Genomic DNA, 22,595 nt, shown 5'->3' with positions numbered 1-22,595 from the left:
GCGCTGCGGTAGGCTATGATATTGCTTCTTTGAGTCTCCATCTAACTCCATCATGGGAAATTATATTGCTGGGGGAAAATTAAGGGCTGTTCCTGAAGGTGTTGAGGTTCCAAGTCAGCTGTGGTTGGAACACTGACTATCAAATTGTTGTCCCTGATGTCTACTGTCAGCATGGATTGTCCACATATCCACCCATGGTCTGGGCAATTAGGGGTTACAAAGCCTATAACAAGATACTTAGATGTTTCTTCTGGCTTGTTTTAAAGGCAGATGTGGTGCAGTTTTGCTGTACCAAGTAGTTCATCCTGCTTTGTTGTATCCCAGCTCTCGGGACGCATTGTCCATCTTTGGAGATAAAAAAATAAACCTGATCATTTTCCTGATCTACTTTTATGTTACCTGCCACTCCCTGAGACTGACTGATATTCTGTATTTTCCCATTAAGAAAAAATCCTGTGAAAGACCAAAATAAATATTGAATTGATTAAATATTGTCTATTAAGCCAAAGCCCATATCTTACTCCTCTGTGCTACAGAGCTCCAGTGTTGCCCAGTAGACAGAAATGGGCTTGAAACTAAGTGACAGTCAGGGTAAAGAGGTTGGAAGGTGCTGATAGACGTTCTACATTTGCTGACAGAAATATGTTTCTACTCTTATCCTTCATACTTGAGTAAATGTGCTTTCACGAGTGGTCACTTTCTGTAAACCACAACTTTGAAACGTGAGTCATCAATATTAAACAATAGCTAAGGATCTCATTTTTTATTTTTGTCCCGTTGACACTATGACTGCGCACCCCCCAGGACTATTGACTGTTGGGTTTCAGCACTTATTATTATTATTATTCCAGGGTGTGTGTTTGCATGTGAAGAAGTGTGAAGTGTATAAGAAGCTGCTCTCTGCTGTGTAATCATCACTTGTTGCACAGCTGACAAGATGCTTTCCACAAGACTCTCAATCCTTGCCTGTGAGTATATAACCTGTTCTGCTGCCTGTAACGGAAGGAGCAACTTAAAAAATCTGACCAAATGATGTTCCGTGTCCTTTATGTTTCAGTCCTGGCTGCAGCTTGTTTATGGACATCTGCCGGTAAATGATGACAGTTTCTATGATATTTTACTTCATTTTATGTTCTGTTGTTTGTTCAACTTAACTTTTTTTTTGTTCTGATTTCTATTTGCTATGTCTTGCATACTGTAGTCAGAAAATGTTTTGACTGACTTCTTTGCTTCCATTCATAATTCATTTCTTGCAGAAATGAGCAGGACGTGAGGAAAATTTGAAACAATAAACAGAAGAAATCAAAACAAAGCGTGACTTAAGTGCTGATCTTTGTCAACTGATTTATTGACACAATGTCACAAACTGTATTTCCCAGTGGGACAACTTTATGATGTGGCATGTCCTGGTCAAAACAGCAAGCTCCAATGCCGTAAGTATTCTGCTATTTGTTCACATTTTAACATAACACAAACTACATTTCCTCTCATCAACTGCTTTACTGCCTGACCGTGTTCACAACTGGTATTGACATGTGTTTTGGGTGATTGAATGACAAGTGGACAGTGCTAAAAAGTGTTAACAACCATCAAGACACACTGTGATCCAAGCTGCAAATTACTGTTCAGTCAATCTCAGCAGCTGGAATAGACCAGACATGTATCATGGTTCTTGAAATATCTTAATTTTCCTAATTTAAGCTTGCTGCTGAACACAAGTGATCAACTGGACACCTTGGAAATGGATAACAGACACAGGTGTGAACAGTTATATGTCTTGGCGACCAACTTGTGATTGGATAACCCAAGACGCATGTTAATGCCAGGTGTTAACAGGACCAGTGACGCTTCAGGGCCTCTCTTCCATTTCCTTCCATCACATATTGTATGTTTTCTGTATGTTCAGCTCAAGGAGACCAGATTAAAGTGCTGACAGTGGACTATGGTGATATAAGCAATGCGGATTGCAATGCCAGACACCAGCCCGCCAAGCTCACGAAATCAAGATGCATGCACGCTGGCATGTTACCATGGACGAAGTTTGTGTGAGGGGTTTTCTATTCTCTTTATTATAGTTGTTGATTTTGTAGATTGAGTAAAAAAAAAAAAAAAATGGATGGTGGTGGTATGTGGGGAAAAAAAGTTGGTGGCCATCTAAAACTCAACATATTTTACATTAGGAAAAGGGCAACTGACCCTTTCTCCCAACGTTTTTCTTGTGACGTCTTAAAGTAGCAGTAGAGTACCTTGACAAGTTTCTGTAGCCGTATTTGGCAAGATTCCAAGTGCAAGGAGTTGCTCTGAATGACAAAATTTTCAGAAAATTCTGAGAATCATGAAGTTTTCTACAAATTTCCCCTTGGAATAAAGACCTGTGTCTTGCTTTCAGATGTCTATGAGTTGGTCACAGTTTCACCAAATGACTTAATTCTTGATGGTTTAATCAAAATCATTGTTTAAAGACAAAAAGGCAAAATTCCCCAATAAGTTGCAAGAAAGCAAATATCAAAAAAAGTCCAAATACTGAAAAAAAATGCGTGTCTAAGAACTAACGCCACCTCAAGCAGCTAAAACAGTAAAATGCTGCTGACTTACCTTTTCCCAATATTTCTCTAGCTGTGACAAAAGGACACACTGCAGACTGCCCAAGCCCAATCCGCAGATGTTAATCTGTGATTACGTAGAAAATTCAACATTCATTCAGACCACCTACATCTGTCAGGACAGAGTTCCCGGTGAGTATTTCTCAGCACAGCAGAGGACTTGATGGTGTACAGCAGCATTATTCTGCAGCTATCAGTGAAGATGTTAGAATGAATCTTACCTCCTGATGTTTTGACAGGCGTGAAGAGCGTTGTTGCCTGTGAAGGAGACAAGGCAAATATTTCATGTGGTAAGCAAATATCTATAATCATGTCGACATGGAAATATTCGGTTCTTGAAAAACAATGGCGCATCTCTCGATGTTCTCGATGATTCATTTAAACCAAAATGAAATCCTGAGCGTTGCCTTATTATCATATTCCTATAGCATTAAATGTCGGACTAAAATCATACAGCAGAATGACCTGGATGCAGTAAATTTAGAGAACTTAATTGGAAATCATTAATTTCATCCCAAATATACAGCTGATTTTTTTAAACACTAGGGTGCTGATAGCGTCTACCACTGACAGAATAACAGTAAAAATCATGGAATTCACACACTGGTAAGGTTTTGTCAAAAAATGCCAAAGACAGGCAGAACAAAATGTCACCATTATAAAAAGGGGGTATGGGTGTTCACTTCTTGCATTTAGAAAGTGATATTTTAATGAGTTTATCAAGCAAGTCGCATCGATTGTTAACTGGTTGGTTTTAGCTGAAGTTAGTCTTTCCTGTGTTGTGACGCATTTCGTCTATTGTCCAGAAATAACACACACAAAGGGTTGGTGTGAGGGGCCGATCACGGGAGGTGAACTTGAGAGCAGAGAAGAAATGTCGCAGACTCTGGCTCCATGTGTGCTTCTTTTATTAGATGATGGGTCAGAGACATCATTATGAGGTGTTCAGCAAGTTGTTCTTTCAAAACAATTCTGATTCCCCGAAGGATTGTGGATCTTCAAGAAGCGTCGCATAATAAAAGAAATGCACGTGGAGTCTGCAGCACTTCTTTTCTACTCTCATGATATATTTTGTCTTCATCTGTATGTTTCCCTCAGGAAACGGACGCCTGAAGATTGTGGGGTCCGGTTTCGGACGTTTTGACAGAGACACCTGCACCGATACCCCTTCGAACATGACCTTCTGTACGAGTTACAGCACTGAAGCAGTAGTGAGAAAACTGTGAGTATTGGTTCAAAACATTTTGAAAGGAGGAAAAGGGATTACGATCAGTAGTATCACTGCTTCTCTGAGCAGGACCACTGCTGGTAGTTTATCAAAACGGCTATTTTATTTTCTCAGTGTAGAATTCACTTTTATTTGGTTTGCTTTTACATTAATAACCCTCGCTTTTCTTTTCAATTTATTCTCAGGTGTGATTCCGAACAAGAGTGTGAAATAGAAGCCACTGAAGACAAACTGGGGAAACCTACGATATGCGATGATCTTCCCAAGTTTCTGATTGTGGATTATATTTGTCAGTGATTGGTAAGTGAGTTTACAAGTTTTGCAAACCGTTAAAGCATTTAACGTGTCGTGTGATGCTTCAGCATTTTTTCTTTTCACCTTTAGGCCATTTGCTTCTGACGGGGTCCCAGAGAGGAGCAGTGACACTCTTTTAAGCAGTCACATATCAACAAGAATATGATTGGATGAATTATTAAAAGAGAACATCTAATTACTGTGTTTTTGTCGTCTTTGAAAAAGCCCCATCTGCACCAGTAAAATCAGTTTCGTGTATGTGTCAAAGTCAGTCCTGGTGGTCATTTATTGGTTTGAAAAGATTTCTTCAGGACTGCTGTGATGCCAAATGTTGGATGTAAATATGAGCACTTCCAGCCAATTCACTTTTTAATGTTGTTTAGCAAATAAACCGCAGAAATACTTCAGGATACGTCTACAAATCAATGTCATCCGTTTCATGATGAATGAAAACATCAGTGTCCATTTCTCTGAATGAACACACGTTGAGTACATACGTGACTGTTTCCCAGTGGGAATATCTCATCTTAAGCTGAGCACCTTGATCCGCTGACACCTCTCTGAGGAAAAGTGACAGCCTATGGGGAGCTGAGTTAATGGATGACTGAGCTTGAAGGAGCCAGACATGTTTCAGATCAGCCTGATCTTATCCTACTTTTGGCAGGTTTTGACTTTAAAGAGCTGTTGCAGTGGTGACAGACAGAAGGAATATTTTCACTTTTGATTCATTTGCAGACTTCTTTTCCGTCCACTCATTAATTTCTTTCTGTTTTCATGCATTTGCCCATTATTTATGTATCACTGTGTGTCCTTGTACATATGATAATGACAAGCTATCACTCAAACAGTTAGTCGCTTCAATTAAACCCAAGAGGAAACATGTAGGTCAAGGTCATGGGATGTGATTGATCATGACAAAACAAGGCGGAGAAGTCACTGCAGCTGCATGGCAGGGGAAGTTACCTGTCTTATGTGAAACTGTTAACACCGATTTAATAAGTGTTCATCGTGTTGATAGTATCTATTACTTTCCATTTATCACCATAGATTTAAAACAATAGCTAATGTTACACCATTTCCACCATCATCCAACTTGGCTCCTCCTGGCCGCAGACAGTTAGTCAATTCTTTCCATTTTTCACTCTCACGAACAACAACTTTTGGTACTCGATGAAAGCTCCTTCTGGTTTCTCGGATTGATGAATTTGAGCGAACGTAAGCGATGTCAAAGGCAGGCATTTTGAGTGTGTGTTTTGCTGCTTCCTATGCAGAAAATCACTTCTGGCCCTCCATCTGCAGTTCGCGCCAGCACAGTTAGTTTCATGTATGTGTCAAAGTCAGCTCTGGTGTTGATTTATTATTATTTATTATAATAATAGAATGTTTATTTATTTATCATGCTTCAATGTTCATGGAATTAGAAACAACAAATGTAATACTGATGCAATTTTCCTTGACCCATTTCTTTTGAGACTTTTCACTTCAATGTCACGACAGGACAAAAGTTAATGGCAAGTTGACTGAAATAAATGGACTCGGCTGAATTATGCTCTGATGATTTAGTAGAAGTAGTAGAAGAAAACTAAATCTTGTTATGGCTTTTCCAAATGTCACCTGTCAGATGCAAAATATTTTCTTGTCTGTGGTGAGTGTTGGCCAAAAGTGTGTCTCTGTCATCAATGGAGCATGATGTAGTACTTTACCACCACCTTGTGGTGAATACAGTATAGAGCACTTCCAGATTTCACCTAATTTCATCCTCAGTTCTGACATTACAACTATCAGCAGCATAGCTGCAGAATTAAAACATGCATCAGTTCAACACACTGACATTCACGTTTTGCGCTGCACTGCATCAATATTTGATCTTTCTGAGATCCAATTTCTTTTACAACTTACTAAAGTCGCAAGTCATACCTGATACAACAGTTAGTGAGCCAAGCTCTGTCCACAGCAGATAAATCTGCTTATCAATATTAAATTACAGCATTAAACTCACCAGGAGATGTCTGTTTCCTGCTTTTGTTCCCATTTCAGTCGCTCTCAGGCAGTTCCTCCAACGTGAATGGTCGTTGATGCCTTTGGAGTGAGCACAGGTGTTGTTAACGATGTTAATGGCTTGGATATTTCAGCGACACAGAAAGCTATGACAGCGAGCCAGAAGGCCCTCAACAAGAACCCAGAAACCAGAGCAGGTAACTGGAACGGAACCATCATTTCAAGTGAAAATGACGAGAAATTTCATGTTCCATCATCCTGTAATGACCACTTGTGACCACAGTGGCCGCTGTCGCAAAATTTAGTCGAGCCATAAACAATGTCGTCTCAGGAAGTTAAAAACACACACACACACACACACACACACACACACACACACACACACACACACACACACACACACAACTTAGTTGGTATATATTGCAGCTTTAGTGATTATTCTGCCATTGTTTCATTTTTATTTTGAACAGTAAAACCTTTTTATGTGTTTTTATTCAAATGAAATTTGGTTTGCAAGAAGGCATTAAACACACGAGTCACAGGAACAAAGTGATGAAAATGAACAACAGGCAGGTGAAAGACATTACAGAAACATTGCATCAGAGGGTGTTCAGTTTATGTCATTAAAACTATCGTGTCAAAGTGAAACTTTTTCTTTTAAAACACTGAAAATGATTGCTTGGCTCCAAACATTGTCTGGTCTTTGGTCTGTTGAGCAGCTCACAAAATGTCCTTGTACAGAAACACAGACATTATGAAAAGATATTTCTCTGAGACGCATTCAAGGATTCAAGGCCAGTGAGATAAAGGAGGCACAAGCAGACAAAGGCTTTTTATTGAGTGGGAAAGCAGGTGTGTGTTAGATACGGCCACCGTCACGTCAAAGCGTGCAGGATACGAATTCACACTCTTGCAATATGGGTAAGGGATGGATGTTTTCAGCATTGTGAGGCTGCTCTCCAGCAACAACAAACACCAGCAGACCTTAATTTTATTAGTGTGGAACATTTTTGTATAATTGCAGGAAGGAATTACTGTCCACACATTGTAGGAAATAGTAAAAATTAGATCCTGTCCGTTGATTTTATCGGCCAACTTTAGCGAAATATGAAAAACAATTTAGAATTATGAAATTCCCAGTGAAGTTTACTGTGCCCGTGCATTGATGTCATTTTTGGACTATAAACTTTATTGTTAGACTGTAAAATAATGCTTCCACCATAGATTCTGCATGGGAACAACTAAAAATATAGTATGACTTGACATTAACTGCACATTAGAGTGTGAAAACCGTTTCTGATATGATCCTAGACTAAACTAAACTTTTCCATCTGTCTGTGCTTTACATTAATAATGAACATGTACACTATGTGCCAGTGACTGATTTCTTCACTCTCGTTCAAGCTATAAATCAACGATACCCGCTCAAAGCAACTCTGCAGGACACAAAATGAAAAAATAAATGAAGACACATTCCCTCAATACTGTGTGAAACAGCCACAGAACCACATGATGCAACCTCCCAACCGTCAAGGCCGCTCTTTGCTATCTTCCATTTGTGCGTCGGCAACAAAATGCTTTTGCTCGCAGACTTCACTCAGATAGCTGCAGAGCCAAACAAACATGTGTGAGAATGAGGAAAGTCGCAGAGGAGAATCTGTTTTCTGGACCTAACTGAATCTCTGTGTTTCTCCTGGACCAGTGAAAATAGTCACACTTCTGTTTTGGACATTTTTGTTGTTACACCTGGAAGGTAACTGTGACCAGCAGTGTCTCATAGTCATGGTGTCCTGTGCTCTCTTCATCCTGGGCCCTTTGTGGATCCACATTCTGCCACAGGCCTGCAGGGGAGAGGAGCCGTCCCGGGAAGCGCTGTTGTCCTGGTTCAGCGAGCGGGTTCTGCAGGGCCTCGGGCTGGAGGAGCCTCCTCCAACCTCGATGCAGCATCATCTGGGGCAGTCAGAAGCATTGAACAAACCACGGAGGGCCCCCAGGATGAGCAGGACAGCGCGGGTCAACCATCAAGCTAATCTGAAGCAGGAAACATCTCAAATTATTCTCTTTCCCAGTTCTGGTGAGAGACTTTTTTTTTAAAAATTTGCTTTCTTTGATTCTTAATTCAAAAGGCGAAGTTAGTGCAATAGGATTTATCACATTTTCTGAGCCAGAGTCTGATTCCTTTAAAGATGTGATTGCCTCATCAACCCAGTCAGTCACTGAAATTATACCTGTTTTATACCTGAGTATGTCCAGCGATATCACCATATAGGACTTAAGGTTTAATGACATTGCTCTTGTAACTGCATGACAATAGTGACCTGATTATGTGAAACTTTATCCAAACAGTCTCTACATGTTAGTGTGGGTATTTGCTTTTCTCCTGAAAAGTACACTTTACCAGTGCCTTTATGTTTTCCACATAAGAAGCTTGAACATAAGGCTCCACTGTGCAGCAAAGATTTTGGAATAACCGAATATCTGTGTTCCTTCTCTGAAACTACATGACGTGTGTGTTGCACATATTACACACTTATTTTGATGTTGAAATCACATGAAACTCACATTTTGCATGCAGTATATTGCAGTAAACCCATTATATGCATGCTGCATAGGTGAAACAAATAAAGCCAAACAGCAGCACTATATATTAGTTTATTTTAAAGGCCTTTTGAAACACCTGATTTAAAGAGTAACACCAGGTTAGAACACAGGGCTTCGCTGTCCTCCCAGATTGAAAGCTTTAAGTCTGTTTCACCTCTGATTGGGTGTGGTCAGACATGTGCTTTGCTGTGCCTGTAACCACACCCTCCAGTGATGTGGGGCCCCCCGGAGTACATCACTGCAGCAGGATGAGAAGTTAAACCACTGGAGGACGGCAAAAAGCTGATTTTATCAGGGTGTTACGTTAATCAGGTGACTTTGTAAATCACAGTGAAAAGAAGCATAGTCTATTTGTTGATCTGAAAGAGTTCATAGACACTGGAGCCTCCTCTAAATAACAGCAGGACTCTAAACAAGCACCAAACAGTCCTATAAAAAGTATAAAAAAACCCAATAAACTTCACTGACTGCCCTCTAATCTCACATTGGCAGACTCGGCCTGCGCCAGATCTGACTCAGCTCTCGAAGAAACCACCGACAGCCACTTCACATTTTACTTCCAGCCCTCCATGAACAACCACGAGACCCTGGTCACATCTGCCCACTTCTGGTTCTATGCTGGGGAGGGAGCCATCGCCAACTCCTCTGCTCAACTGTTCATTCTCACTTCAGTGCAGCTTCTTCAGGTGTCAGAGGCTCCATCAACGGTGAGCTCAGACGGATGGATCACCTACCAGCTGGATCACAACCTGCTGGCCTCAGTGGCTGAGGGCCCTTTCTTGCTCCAGGTGCGTTGTCCAGCCTGTCAGTGTCACGCCAACGAACCAGACAAGACGCCTTTTCTTCACTTCCATGCTCAACCTCGTGTCCCTGTGCGTTCACCTCGCCAGGCACCAGTCACCATTCCCTGGTCTCCTTCCGCTATCGACCTGCTCCAGAGACCCTCTCAAGAAGGACCCCAGCACAGCGACTGCCACCGAGCAGAGATCAAAATCAGCTTTGAGGAGCTGGGCTGGGACAACTGGATCGTCCATCCAAAGGTGCTGACTTTCTACTACTGCCATGGGAACTGCTCAGCCTGGGATCGAACCACCGTGATGCTGGGGATCACACAGTGCTGCGCTCCAGTCCCAGGGACCATGAAGTCCCTGAGGATCACCACGACATCTGATGGCGGGTACTCATTCAAGTATGAGACCTTGCCCAACATTATACCTGAAGAGTGTACCTGTATCTGAATGTCAAAGCCTTAAAGGGCGAGTTCATCCATATTACAAATTTTCTGTTTCACACTCTGTAGGCGTTTCTCATTTCATGTGCTGAGGTTTTGAGATTTCTACATTGGGTTTTAACTACTTTCTACCAAAGAACTAATTCCTATGAAAGCTGTCCACAGGAAGGTCTGAGTAAAACCCTGAGTTTCTGGATGGACATGTTTTTAAAATGCAATGTTTAAATGCTGAGATGAGCATAAGCGACACATTCATTTCACCTCTGCTGTGTTTAAATGGTGGCACAAGATTTAGACACAAAACCAAAAGTTCACATTGTCTGCTGCCACTAAAGAAAATGTGATGATGTAGGTTGGGTGAACTAACACTTTAGATCTCCCCTTTTAAATACAATTTCTCTTATTAAATTACAGATATTCATCGTTTTTATGAAGTTAAAATCTCTAAGTAAATTACTTACAGGGCCTGCATTGCATTGCTTTTCCTTGGTGTTGATTCTCACCTACAGAGGGCAGTGTTGGCCTACTTTTACACTTCTTGCAACATTTCCCATCAATACCTTTACAGAAAGTCTGACATCTGTTGTAAACTGATGCAACATGTATATTAAATCATTAACTTAAACATGTGTGTCCTCCTTCTATTATTCCAGTTCTTAATGTTAATCAATCCAAACCTTGCAAAGTTCGTGATTCATGTCTTCTTTAACTGATTTGTCAGTGTATTCACTGAGTTAACATAAACAGGCTTTGACAAACAAAAAAAGGGTGTCAAAATGCATCTATATGCAACAACTTTACCAGAGAAAGAGTTGAGTCCAAAGGCCAAAACGTTAAGTTCAAATATATTTATTTACTCTGAAGACAAAATAATCTCTACAGTTACAAAAACTACAAAACTTGCAATAGAAACAAAAAGAATTAACCACTGAAGAAGTACCATATTCAAAATGGAATGTCGTACCTTGCAATAAGTAGCAAAATTGGAAGTGAGATGATTACAAAAAAATACAGCAATCCAACAGCTCTTTGGCAATCTGTAGTTTCATTACTTCAGCCAAAGATCATAAAACCAACTGACAGGCTATGAAAAAGAATGAACTCTGTATGAACACAGAAAGCTATTGATCAAAAGTTTCATGATGAAGTGAAGATTATGTGTTTACATGGCACCAGGCTGTGCGTCAGCAGCCAACTGTCATCCTTTCCTCAGCTGGGTTGTGTTTTTCTAGGATGCATGAAAGCATCCATGTTTCAGCACAATGGAGGGGTAGTGGCGCATGTCATGGGTGGAAAAATCTGTCTCACTAAAGAAGAATGTAAATTTCAAAAGACAAGGATGGAGTTTCACCGTTGACAGTAGCCCAGAAGACAGATGTTTCCAGCTGTTAAGCAAAAATAAAACCCACAAAAAAAGATATTTTTTTTAACTTCTGTACAAACATTAAGAATCATTTTTATAGTACATGCAGTGGCATGAAAATGTTTGGCCACCCCTGGTCAAACTTTCTGTTACTGTGATAGCTGAGCGAGTAAAAGATGACCTGATTTCCAAAAGGCTGTAAGTTAAAGATGACATTTCTTTTGCATTTAAGAAAGATTACTTTGTTTTTGTCGGCAGCTTTGCAGGGTTTTTGGCCATTTTTTCTCCACTTCTGTGAGATTCTTGGCCCGCCTTGCATGCGCTGTTCTTTTGAGGTCTATCCACAGAGTTTCGATGATGTTTAGGTCGGGGACTTTGAGGGACATGGCAAAATCTTCAGCTTGGTCCACGAGGTAGTCCATTGTGGATTTTGCCTGGGATGATTATCTGCCTGATCTTTCCATCTTCAGCTTTTTTACAGATGGTGTGATGCTTGATTGCAGAATTTGCTCTTATTAATTGAAGCCATTCTTCCCCCCTCCATGTGCCTCTGGCTGCAAAACAAGCCCAAAATATGATTGATCCATCCCCATGCTTCAAACATCTGATGCTGAATTTAGTGGTGACAATGCAGGAAAGGTTTTCTTCTGTTGTTATAGGTGTATCTGCACACAAGTTGAGGAGTCACAGTATTTATAAAGCTTTCACATTTGTACCATGTCAGTTCATCTTCTACACTTCACAATTCACAGTGACAAAATTTTTTCACCAGGGGTGCCAAAACTTTTACACGCTCCTGTAATTTAGGGAAGAAAGGGACTGACCAACATCCATCATGTGAAATAGGTGGCCTTCATGATGCAAACACTTCCTTCTGGACAAAGGTAATCTTGATCTTTCGTCAGGACGTTGTGAAAAGGTACTGCTAATATAAATGGAGTATTTTAAATGAATTTTTGTACAAAAAAAAAAAAAAAAAAAAAATTATTCTTGGAAATTCCTTGGAGCATTTCCTGTTAATGAAGAATTCAAGCATTTCCCAGGTAAACATTTTGGCCGATTGGAGTAAATATACAGGCTTCAAAATTCTGTCAAATATTTTGGTAATGGTGTGGCTTCTGGCTAATAAACATCAATAATCCCCAACATTAAATCTGTTTAAATTAAACATAAAACATGACTCATCTAGCACAGGTTAAACCGCCCTCATACCAAAGGAAAAAAAAAAAAAAAGTTAGAGGAAAAGAGAAAGAAAAAGTTGCTGCACAGGCTCCAGAAATGACATACCCCATAGCTGTGTTGTTTGCGATTCTCTCTGAGGCAAACAAAATGAGACGTTAACATCAAGCAACATCGTATAAACAGAGAGCCTCTCTTTTGTGAGGAAGACAACAGAGGTACACTTGGCCAGAGGAGTTTAAAGCTTTGGATAATTCGTACAAGGTCTGAAATGGTTGAGCCACAAAAACACAGAGTGGGCGAAAGAACAGGGTGTAGACTTGGTTTTAGCCGAAAGGCATAGTCGGGGTTTGGACGTAGTTCGGCAAGTAGAAACTCGAGATGTAGCAGGCTTTCAAGTTTAAAGTGGTGAGGATGAACCATTTGTCACAACACAGCTTGGTCAGCATTTTTCTTTATTTCTGACTGACCCCTAATACTGAAAGGCATATTTCTCTCATCCATCCACACACACGCATACACAAACACGCTCTGGTCTCCCTCAGTGGTCTGACTGCACTCCCATATGTGCTTCCCCCATGTGTTTAAGGCCAGTAGGAATGGAAAGGCAGACGTTTGAGGCAGGAAGCACGCTCAGGCATGTATTCCTAAGAGAGGCAGAAGAAACAGAGGCATATTCAGCATGTATGTTCGCTTAACACCTGGACTTTTAAAAAGGTTCTTCCAAGGGTAACGTGACATTTCGGCGGTTTGTGGTCAGGCCTCATGTGACAGAAATAAATGATGAATAAATCTGAGGTTGCTATTAGGACATGTTCACAATAGAGCTGAAACCGTAAAAGAATCTCCATTTCAAGCTTCTCAAATTTGAAGATTTGCCTCACGAATATCTCTGGGTTTTAGACTGTTCGTTGGTTAACCACAAGTTGCAGAAATGTACTAACAGAAAACAGAAAAAATATTTTTATAGGTCGCTAATACTTTGCTTCCAGACGTTTTTCCAACAAATCTATCCCAACATTTAGAGCAGCAATAAACTGTTAATCTAAATTTATTCAAATTCCTTGTATTTTTTTTCTTTTCAAGTTATATAAAACTTAGAAAAACAGCAAATCCTTACTTTTGGGAGGAATTGCTTTTTCGGTGTGGGCAGATATAGAACTTAAGCAGTTATGTTTTGCTTTAATTGTGTCAAAATTTTGCCAGAACTGAAGACAAAGTCCTGTTACCATGTGCGAAATGGAGATGGCACTATATAAAGCTGCATTATTGGAAATAGCTGAAACCTGAACCGGTTAGGGGTGTATCCCGGCAGCCTTCTCATTACCTTTCTCGCTCGCCTCTCCCTGCTTTTCCTGGGCAAAGTTGAGGCGGTTCTGCTCAGCGGCCGTCTGTGCAGCTGTGTTGACCTCGGGGCTGCTGCTTCGTGAAGGGCTTCCTTCCTCTGCCTGGTAGGCCAGGTCCAGATGCTGCTGGGCCAGCTTCAGGTGCCTCCTCAACCGCTCCAGCTCCCTGGACGACGGCCCCTCGTCCCCGAAGCTCTCCCGCCCGGAGTCGCCCATTGGCGAGTCTCTCAGCTCTCCTTTCAGTTTCTCCTTCTTCATGGTGGCGTGGTATCCCGGTGGGGCCGTTGGCATGGCACGAGAGGAGGATGGACGGGGGGCACGCGAGGCGAGGGTGGCCCGCCTGCGGAAGGTGTCGCGGATGCCACCGACCCCCAAATGGATGATTTCAAAGATGGTGAGGAGCAGGCAGAGGAAAGACACAACGTACATCACCAGCAGGAAGATGGTCTTCTCGGTGGGGCGGGACACGAAGCAGTCCACAGTGTGCGGGCACGGCGAGCGAGTGCAGATGTAGGAGGGGATCACCTCGAAGCCGTAGAGGATGTACTGGCCGAAGAGGAAGGCGACCTCGAAGGCAGAGCGCCACAGCAGCTGGCAAACGTAGACTTTCATCAGGCCGTCACGCAGGATCCGCCGGCGCCCATCATGCTTTTTCTCTGAGCCTTGAACACAGAGACAGTGGTCAGAATCTGATTTAGTGAGCATCAAACGGGGGTAAAAGCTATTACAGACTACTGAAAATGTTTTGTGACTGACACATTGCTCTCATCTCCATCTTACTTTTTTCAGCTTTGTCGGGCTTGTCTTGTTCAATCTCTTCAGCGATCATGGGGTCTTCCTCTCCGTTGTCCTCTGCTTCCTCATAGTCTCGAACTGCCCCGCGGCTGACGATGGGCATCCTCTTCTTCTGGTTCCGGACTGGCCGGTACTCGCCGTCTTCCATGCGAGCAATTTTGTGCATGGCAAAGCCCAGGTACATAATGGTGGGGGTGGTGATCAGGATCACCTGGACAAAAAAAAAAACAAAAAACGTGTGCATGTTCAGCAAATTAGGCCATTCAGAGACATAATACTTTGCAGTGATCACTATAGACTGAAGGCTGCGGCTCACCTGAAAGATCCAGAATCGGACATGTGAGAGCGGCGCAAAAGCATCGTAGCACACGTTCTCACACCCAGGCTGTTGCGTGTTGCAGATAAATTTACTCTGTTCATCGTAGTAGATGGTTTCACCGCCGACGGCTGTCAGCACGATGCGGAAGATGATGAGCACCGTCAGCCAGATCTTCCCCACGAAGGTGGAGTGGTTGGAGATCTCATCCAGCAGACGAGTTAGGAAGCTCCAACTCATGGTGCCAAGGTGACCGGGGAGCTAAATGAGCTTTGGATGGAAAAACAAAAAAAAAAACCCGACACACTTCAATAACTTTATGCTCTTTTTGCTTTGGTTTTTACGCGCCGTTGCTGAACAAATGTGGTCTTTTGAACTGCTTTACATGTTTTGTTTTTTTCTTGAAGTTAAAGCTCTACACATAAGATAAAAAAGTTTTCGGTTACTTCTGCTGTGCAAACTTGAATGGACTGACAAGTCTGAACTGAAAAGTAACTGCTAGCAGTATTTAGTCCATTCACATGGCCAAAGTTAGATATTAAAGCAATTAGCTGACTCATCCATTAGTCAACAGGTAATCATTGCCAACTATTTTGATACATCCATTCATTCTCACATGCGACCATTTGCTGGTTTTCTGAGTTTCCTATGATTTTGAACTGAATATATTTGGCTTTTGGTGTACTGGTTGGACAAAACAGAAAATAATCGACATATTATTCTGTGATGATAATAAAAAGACCTTTAAAAAGCCCCCAAGCATTCCCCATTGGATTAATACAAAGTGTACACATACATTAAACTACCACGTTGACACATCCACACAACGATTAAAGAATGCAAGAGCAAATACTGCATGCAAGTACTTTATGTAGACCTCAACTGGAGAGCTGAGACATAAACACAGCCACATGTTCCGCTGTAATCAGATACAGATCTCTCAGACATGCAGGTATCCATGCATGAACTACGCAACGCACTGTGAATCAGCACTGTTGGTCAGAGCGCACTCGTCTTGGTCGCAGTTTGGTAAACCTGCATTCTTACAGCTCCCTGCCATTCCAAGCTTGAGCTGCTTAATCAAACATCAAAGTGCCGACCGGCAAGTTGCAGCTAGCTGTGAGGAGACCTGCTGTGCATGAACAGCAGTCAATGAGGATAGGAATTTATTTCCTGCTAAAGGTTGCCAGACATGATGCCTTCAAATTCTTTAAAACCACAATTTGATAACTTAACATGGCAGAGACATAAAAGAGAAAAGCTGGTCCTTTTTCACTTGAGTAACCATTACAAGAGATTGCTAACATGGATCACTGAGCATTGACAGGAAAGCTTGACTTATCGTCCTCAGACTTTGCCCGGTAGTTTAACTTTTCAAGATGATAAGGTTTCTCTCTCCAAGACTAGCTGAAGAGTATGCCACAAGGCCTATTTGACCTCTGAAATTGAATGTTACACATCAAATACAGCACTAAAGTCTTTTTTAAAAGGCACCAATCTGAGTAACACCAACACAAACAGAGCTCAACAAACTAAAAACCTGAACTCCGAGAGAGCCTTTGGGACTCTTTGAACCCACCTTCTGTGCATGTATACTTTCAGAAAACAGGGTGTAGCAAAGAAAATAACTAGCATTTCATGACTCATTGCAACAGGACAAGGCTTTAGCCATTACGAGCATCTGTAGGCATGTCTCCTCAGATTAGTGCATTATACTGAGGCCCTCCCTCGCCAGGTTACTCATCCATTCCTTTGCGAAATCCTTTCCCAAACTGGCACCATCAGATGCTTAGAAAGGGCAAGAGTGACTTGCCTGAGCATGACCAGCAAACAATACACCAAATCCAGAACCTTCATGTTAAAGTTCAAAGATCCATCAGCTACACCAACGCTGTGAAACCGTGTTAGTAGTTGGCCTGTTGTGGCTGGATCCAGACAGGGAAAGGTCAGAAAAGTTTCCTGCATAAAACCTTGAACTAAATCACACCCAGAAAGGTTGAAAACGCAGAGATTCACCCACTACGAGGACAGCACACCAGAATCTCCAAAGCCCATGTCGGTTCTTGGTGGTGGGAATAAGCAGACAACTGTGACCCTGAAACAAAGTCTGAGACAGGACCAAGTCCAGCTGTGAGCTGACATCTGTTTTACCCCAACATACAATTACAAACCCCGCCTAAACAGCAGAGGTGTTTCCGCAGAGGTGTGCAACGCATTAGATAGAAGAAGCACTGCAAAAAACACACACAAAAAAAAATCCAACAATGAGGTCCGAACTGTGCAGCTAAAGAGGTCAAGTTGTTCCAATGAGGCATATTGTCCCTTTAAACATCATCTGTCCCAGTTACCACCGTGTTCGGTTTCCTCCACTGCAACTCTTTTTGTGATCCGATATTCAGCCACCCCCGGGTTCAAACTGCGCTTTGAGGACACGACCCGTTGTGCAAAATACTGCGCACTGACCCAAACCATCTCACAAGAAATGCAAAGCATTACCGTCATGAATCCAGAGCAGGCTAACCACTAATGGACATCTAATATTAGTAGAATCAAAGAACACCTCAAAAACAAGCTGAACGGCCAAAACAAGACACTTGAGTTTGACCTCCAAGGTATTCAACCTCTGCTTGTGCCATTTTATCAACCTTTAAACAAATTTATCGCGATAATTCAGTCACCTGCAAACTTTAAGCTTGCTGGATCTTGTTTGAGCTTGCCAGCACAGATAATATAAATTCAGCACTTGGCTTGATTTGTTCAGAGTTACTGCAGTCAAACTTAAATCCACATTGCCAGTAAGTTAAATGCCCATACTGTGAGTATATTTGTCAACATTTTTCCATCTTTTGCGCTTTAAGCTGTTTTCTTGCAGTCTGAATTCATCCAAACTGAATTCATCTGCTCCACAAAGCTAATTTGCAAGTTTCTCTCAATGCACAATACCCACTGCATGAAATGTCACTGAAGCATCACAGCCTGGATGGCACATTTCTTGGTAAAAAGTGTCCATTTGAAAAGAGCTTTGCGGAGGATAAGATGCTGTAAACTCACACAATAATGAGTCAAAGAGGAGTTCTGATTCTCGGCTGTGATATAAACTTTGTACAGCAGGTGCTGCTGCTCATAAGAGGAGTTTCGCTCCTGCCAAAGGGCTGATTAAAGGTTTCCAGAGGTGCAGGGCTGAAGGTTAAACACTGTTCTCCCACACAAAATGTACTCTTTACAGCAGCCCTTGTTAACACACTGTAAATGCCCTCACTGCTATCCGCCTCTCCACCTAAAGACACAACGGTAAACAAAAAAAGGAGCTCACACCAAATAATCTATTTAACTGAAGCAAACATTTTTGCAATGCCGGCGTCCCGACAGCTTTTAAACAGTAGCTTATTTGCTCATGTGGGCTAAACCCAGCTCAACTGATTTAATGGCTTTTCTGCTTCAGGAGTCACTCGGCTCCAGGAGGAGATGGAGGGGGGGAGGTTGCAGAGTTTTTTGGGCAAAGGATCTGGACAAAGCAAAGGCGAGTTAACATTCCTGCCTAACCAAAAGCAGAAAGCTGGATTTTAGGGTTCAGGGAGCAGACAGGGGGCACATGAAATCCCCATGCAGTCTGAGCAAAGGGGCAGAAATACAGCACCTACAAATGTCAATCACTGCTCCTGTGCGTGGCGTCACCATGAGGGAAAGAACTTTCTGACTTGGCACAAGACAGCCAGAGGGCAACAGGAGTTTATCCACAGCGCGGATCTCCTGCTTTCTGCTTCAAATAAGCAGCAAAAGGAGGTTTTAAACGAGGCTCAGCAGGGCTGTTGAGTGCTATGAACACGCTTTGCTGAGTCAGACTGAATTGTTTTGGAAATTGTGGCATTCCTGGAGGAAAACAAAGTGCTGCCAAGCTTCAGTGGGGAAACAAAAATCCGGCGAATTAGGAGATGAAGCCATCATTTCAAAGAGCCAGACGCACGATTAGTTCGGAAAGTTAAAGCCGCTATTAGGAGGAGAATTAGTCATTAAAGAAACAAAGGAAAATCAGTGTAATGCTTTTAGTCTGTGGGGTGAGTGGATTTGGCCAGTCCGATGTGGCAGTTGTTTAAAACAGTCTCTCTCTCTTTTTTTTTTTTTTTTTTGTCAAACTGAGTGACCTTTTCACATTTTAAATGGAAGTAGCAGTGACTTTTCACAAAGCGTAACAGGCGAACATTTTCTCCTTTAAACTTTAAACTGACGAAAACAGGACTGGAGCACTCACCGCTCTCCGGCAGAACTCCTTACGTGGAACCCACTTTGCAAATTTAGGCTCGACCCCGCTCGTAAAACACAACTCCCGGATGCCAAAAAAAAAAACCCCTCCACGGATGTTTAATTAAGTCGGAGAAAGACTCTAAACTGTTTAAAGCAACTTTTCTCGGTGCCAAACACCCACCTTCTGCGCTCCGACCCGCGCGTCTTCTCTCCTTGCGCTTAATTGCTCGACCAGGTTTTCCTAATTAGTGCGCGCTCTCATCGGCGTCTGCGTGCGTCCGCGTCCGAGGCAGCCCGTCACTGTGAAGCCATCCAGCCCGCGTTGACCCCATCTGTCGGGGTCCCGAACAAGAGGACAAAAGAAAGATCTCTGATTCCTGCGGGCTCCTGCTCCCCTCCTCCTCCTCCTCCTCCTCCTCCTTGCCCCGCACCTCCTCCACGTAACTCGGCCCCATTCAAGAAGAGGAGGCCCTTTTCGCCTGAAACCTGAGATCGGCGTCGCTGGCTACCGTCGTGCCCTCGCGTCAAAGCACTGTGGACGTCCTGCTAGTCGTGATGATGCCGTGAAAAGTGTCACAGTCAAACTTCACGTCTCCACTGGGAGTCTGAAGGAATTTCACAGGAGATAAAAACACAACGAGGCGTAATGAAGCCTCTTTAACCTCTCTGCTGCACGCCAATTCCTGATGCAGTCTCCAAAATGAAATGAAGTGCAACCATGTCTGATACTAACATGTTTATTCCTTCAAATAAATTCCTTATAAACACAATTATAAATGTTAATTATGCAAAAGATATGTTCGCCCTGGAGGCCCATCTGTGCTGTGAAACCCCTGGAATACACTTGCTACCTTATTAGATGGACCTAAATCAACAGCCCTGCAATGAATTAACAATTTTAGCATAAAGACACCTAACATTTGTTGTATTAGACCGCATTAGTCTCAGCTGTAGGTGCAGTGAATAAACTGGCTTCAGGGTGAACATATGTCACATGTTTGACGGGGTAGGCAGTTCCATAAGGTTCAGCAATTTGTGAGAGACATATTTAGGAGAAAATAGTCTAAATTTGATGCAGCAGAGGCCGAGATACTTTGACCTTTAGTCTCCAGTGTGAGGCAGGCTGAATAAAAGGTAACGCTTCCCATAATGCAACTTGATAGCATCATTCATTAGACTTCAGACTCCACACCCACTTCGTAACAGAGGGTTTTTGGTCAAATTTGGAGGCTCAAAGCTGGGATAACCCCGATGACATCACCATGACGTCATCTGGGTTATTTTATAAGCTCCTCCAGAGCCACAGTAGACATTATACAACAGTTTTCCCAGGCTGAATACAACTCTCCGTGACTGATCTTGATGTGTAAAATTAGCAGAGTGCCAATTTTAAACATTTCCATGTCCAAAGGAGCTCCACCAGAGAGGATTTATGTTGTTAGAACCTGTTTACATTCTTGTTTTTTATGCTAAAAAGTACACAGAGTGCAACAACACCATAATCAAATTATTCCTCTTTCTGCTGAGGACCCGTGTTATCCCCTCGACCACAATTTGGCAGCTCATCGGGCCTGACAGAGCGCTGCGTGACTGCAGCCTTTGGACGAGGAGCCCACCATCCAAGAATTTAGTTGACTCGGGCGTTCAGCAAAACAACAGATTTCTTGCTGTCATGCACGGTGCAGCTGTAGCGCTCCTGATTTACCAGAGGACGCGAAATGTTTGGAGGAGGCTGTGGGAAGTCGGATCAGGCCAGATGTCTGCGCCCGGCCAGACTGCCGTGGCTGCATCCCAGCTTCCCCTCATGCTAACTGTCCTCCCTGCCTTCTCCTGGTTCTCAAATCTGGATCAGGAGAAGCAGGAAGTCATTCACCTGCACCTTTTCATCCTCACTTATGTGCACACAAAGATGAATCTCGTGGCATCATGGAGAAGTCCTCACTCATGGACTCTTGTGAGAATTCGCCATCTGGTTGCCATGTTAACACCCTTGAATTTGTGTGGTTGAGGGGAGCAAAGGTGTGACAATAAGGGCCCCAGGGTTGGACAGTGGCCAAAAAAATGACACTAGGATTATGCAGTTGAAGCCAAAATAGGAACAGGGGTGGGATGAGTCTCTCATGGGGCTCAAATTCCTTCTTCCACCCCTGCGGTGAATATATTAACTGCTCGAATGAGGGCAAGACTCACTTGTGTTGAGCACTTTTGATTGTTGCCCACCTGCAAAGCCTCCAGCCTTTTCAGACTGAATGTACACATGTTGCGGTTGTGTTTTAGTGGGGCTCGATTGCTCGTTTCCTCCCTCAACATAAAACTTTGTGACATAACTTCACGGTGCGCAGTCGTTATGACTCATGGATTTTTGAAGCCTGAGTTTCTGGCCTCATTAATCTGAGCACATTTTCGGCCCAAAACAAAAGGATTCTGTATTTTATTGCTAGCAGGACAAAGAGGCGCTTCACAGAAAAAGCAAGAGAAAATGGACAATTAACACACAGGGAAGGATAATAAAAATCTGAAATGGATGGTTTAATATGGGTATGTGAGAGAGGAAAGTGGTCCCAGATGTCATATCAGATCCATAAAATAGGATTAATGATACACAATGTACTTCACCATTGACTCAGCTTTATGTACATGCCTTCTCTAATGCAAACATTTTTTTCTAACAAGCCTTTTAGCGGGAAAATGGCACTTTCAGACACTTCATTAATCCCTTGCTTCCCCTAAAGAAAGAAAAACAGACACTGTGATATGAAGTGCAAATTTGATTATTTCAAGGCAAAAAAAAAATCTCATCAAGAAGTGTCGAAATGTTTTTCCTCTTTAAAGTCAATTTTTGTTTGAAAAATGATCAACTATTGCTGTAATTCATCTAATCAAGCAAACCGACCCGTCTCCATCAAAGCAGCGTGCATGTGGTGTGCATTTTCCGACTTTCTGATTCCAATTCAAGCACTTAATATGTGTATTGTTGACTTACTGGCCAAATGAAATCCTAAGATTCCGACAAGGGGAGCTGCAGCTGTAACGCATGACTTCTTAATATGAAAGCTTTGTCAATTCTTTCCGCGCATATCCTGCAAGTCCTTTAGTTCTTTTTGGATCCGTTCACCGTGAAAGAGCTGCAATGTGTCAACAGAAACGCTCATCCTTTTTTATAGGGTGGAGATTTTAGGTTTTCAAGCCTCTGAGGCTGCAAGAATCCCGACTGGAGTGTCTTGAAGCAACGCAGTATATCCATCTGAGCTCCAAGGGTAATGCTCTGCACCTGCACCTGACCTTTGACCTTCTTTTGCAGAAGTGAAATAAAGAATCAACTGCAGGATGTTCTGTTGCTCGTGGCGTGAAGAACGTTAAAATAGCGGGTGAGCAGCCACCGGGCATTTGCTTGCTCGA

The 22,595-nt window shown here is 42.5% G+C and overlaps 3 protein-coding genes across 4 annotated transcripts; 2 read left to right on the top strand and 1 right to left on the bottom strand.

The window, feature by feature from the left end:
- Positions 1 to 937: 937 nt before the first annotated feature.
- LOC143315661 (protein eva-1 homolog C-like) lies at positions 938 to 4,298 on the top strand. The gene is made up of 9 exons (XM_076722985.1): positions 938 to 968; positions 1,058 to 1,090; positions 1,380 to 1,433; positions 1,907 to 2,039; positions 2,617 to 2,735; positions 2,843 to 2,893; positions 3,702 to 3,825; positions 4,017 to 4,131; positions 4,216 to 4,298. Exons 1-8 carry the CDS (start codon positions 938 to 940, stop codon positions 4,126 to 4,128), a joined length of 657 nt encoding a protein of 218 aa, XP_076579100.1. The 3' UTR covers positions 4,129 to 4,131; positions 4,216 to 4,298.
- A 3,607-nt stretch (positions 4,299 to 7,905) lies between these two features.
- Positions 7,906 to 9,962, top strand: inha (inhibin subunit alpha). The gene is made up of 2 exons (XM_076723911.1): positions 7,906 to 8,197; positions 9,217 to 9,962. The coding sequence occupies exons 1-2, from the start codon at positions 7,906 to 7,908 to the stop codon at positions 9,960 to 9,962; spliced, it is 1,038 nt and encodes a 345-aa protein (XP_076580026.1).
- An 826-nt stretch (positions 9,963 to 10,788) lies between these two features.
- On the bottom strand, positions 10,789 to 19,573 carry LOC143316154 (gap junction gamma-1 protein-like). Of its 2 annotated transcripts, none has more exons than XM_076723909.1 (5): positions 19,378 to 19,573; positions 14,955 to 15,224; positions 14,624 to 14,849; positions 13,825 to 14,505; positions 10,789 to 13,144 (listed from the first exon to the last, which is right to left on the bottom strand). In XM_076723909.1, exons 2-5 carry the CDS (start codon positions 15,192 to 15,194, stop codon positions 13,131 to 13,133), a joined length of 1,161 nt encoding a protein of 386 aa, XP_076580024.1. In that variant the 5' UTR covers positions 15,195 to 15,224; positions 19,378 to 19,573; the 3' UTR covers positions 10,789 to 13,130. The 2 variants fall into 2 exon arrangements, with proteins under 2 accessions (XP_076580024.1, XP_076580025.1); XM_076723910.1 differs by lacking the exon at positions 19,378 to 19,573 and adding an exon at positions 19,204 to 19,370.
- Positions 19,574 to 22,595: the final 3,022 nt, after the last annotated feature.

Source organism: Chaetodon auriga, chromosome 23 (assembly GCF_051107435.1).
Source record: "Chaetodon auriga isolate fChaAug3 chromosome 23, fChaAug3.hap1, whole genome shotgun sequence".
Taxonomy (NCBI): domain Eukaryota; kingdom Metazoa; phylum Chordata; class Actinopteri; order Chaetodontiformes; family Chaetodontidae; genus Chaetodon; species Chaetodon auriga.
Note: the sequence above shows the minus strand (reverse complement) of the source record. Positions and strands in the feature narration are given on the sequence as shown.

Bases quoted from the DNA above. Each gene is read 5' to 3' on its own strand.
- inha (XM_076723911.1), top strand. From the start codon at position 7,906: ATGGTGTCCTGTGCTCTCTTCATCCTGGGCCCTTTGTGGATCCACATT. The intron at 8,198-9,216 runs GTGAGAGACTTT...TCACATTGGCAG, and splicing joins TATTCTCTTTCCCAGTTCTG to ACTCGGCCTGCGCCAGATCT.
- LOC143315661 (XM_076722985.1), top strand. From the start codon at position 938: ATGCTTTCCACAAGACTCTCAATCCTTGCCT. The intron at 1,091-1,379 runs GTAAATGATGAC...TGTATTTCCCAG, and splicing joins TTGTTTATGGACATCTGCCG to TGGGACAACTTTATGATGTG. The intron at 2,040-2,616 runs GTTTGTGTGAGG...ATATTTCTCTAG, and splicing joins GGCATGTTACCATGGACGAA to CTGTGACAAAAGGACACACT.
- LOC143316154 (XM_076723909.1), bottom strand. From the start codon at position 15,194: ATGAGTTGGAGCTTCCTAACTCGTCTGCTGGATGAGATCTCCAACCAC. The intron at 14,850-14,954 runs GTGAGCCGCAGC...TTTTTTGTCCAG, and splicing joins TCCGATTCTGGATCTTTCAG to GTGATCCTGATCACCACCCC. The intron at 14,506-14,623 runs GTAAGATGGAGA...TCTGTGTTCAAG, and splicing joins GCCCGACAAAGCTGAAAAAA to GCTCAGAGAAAAAGCATGAT.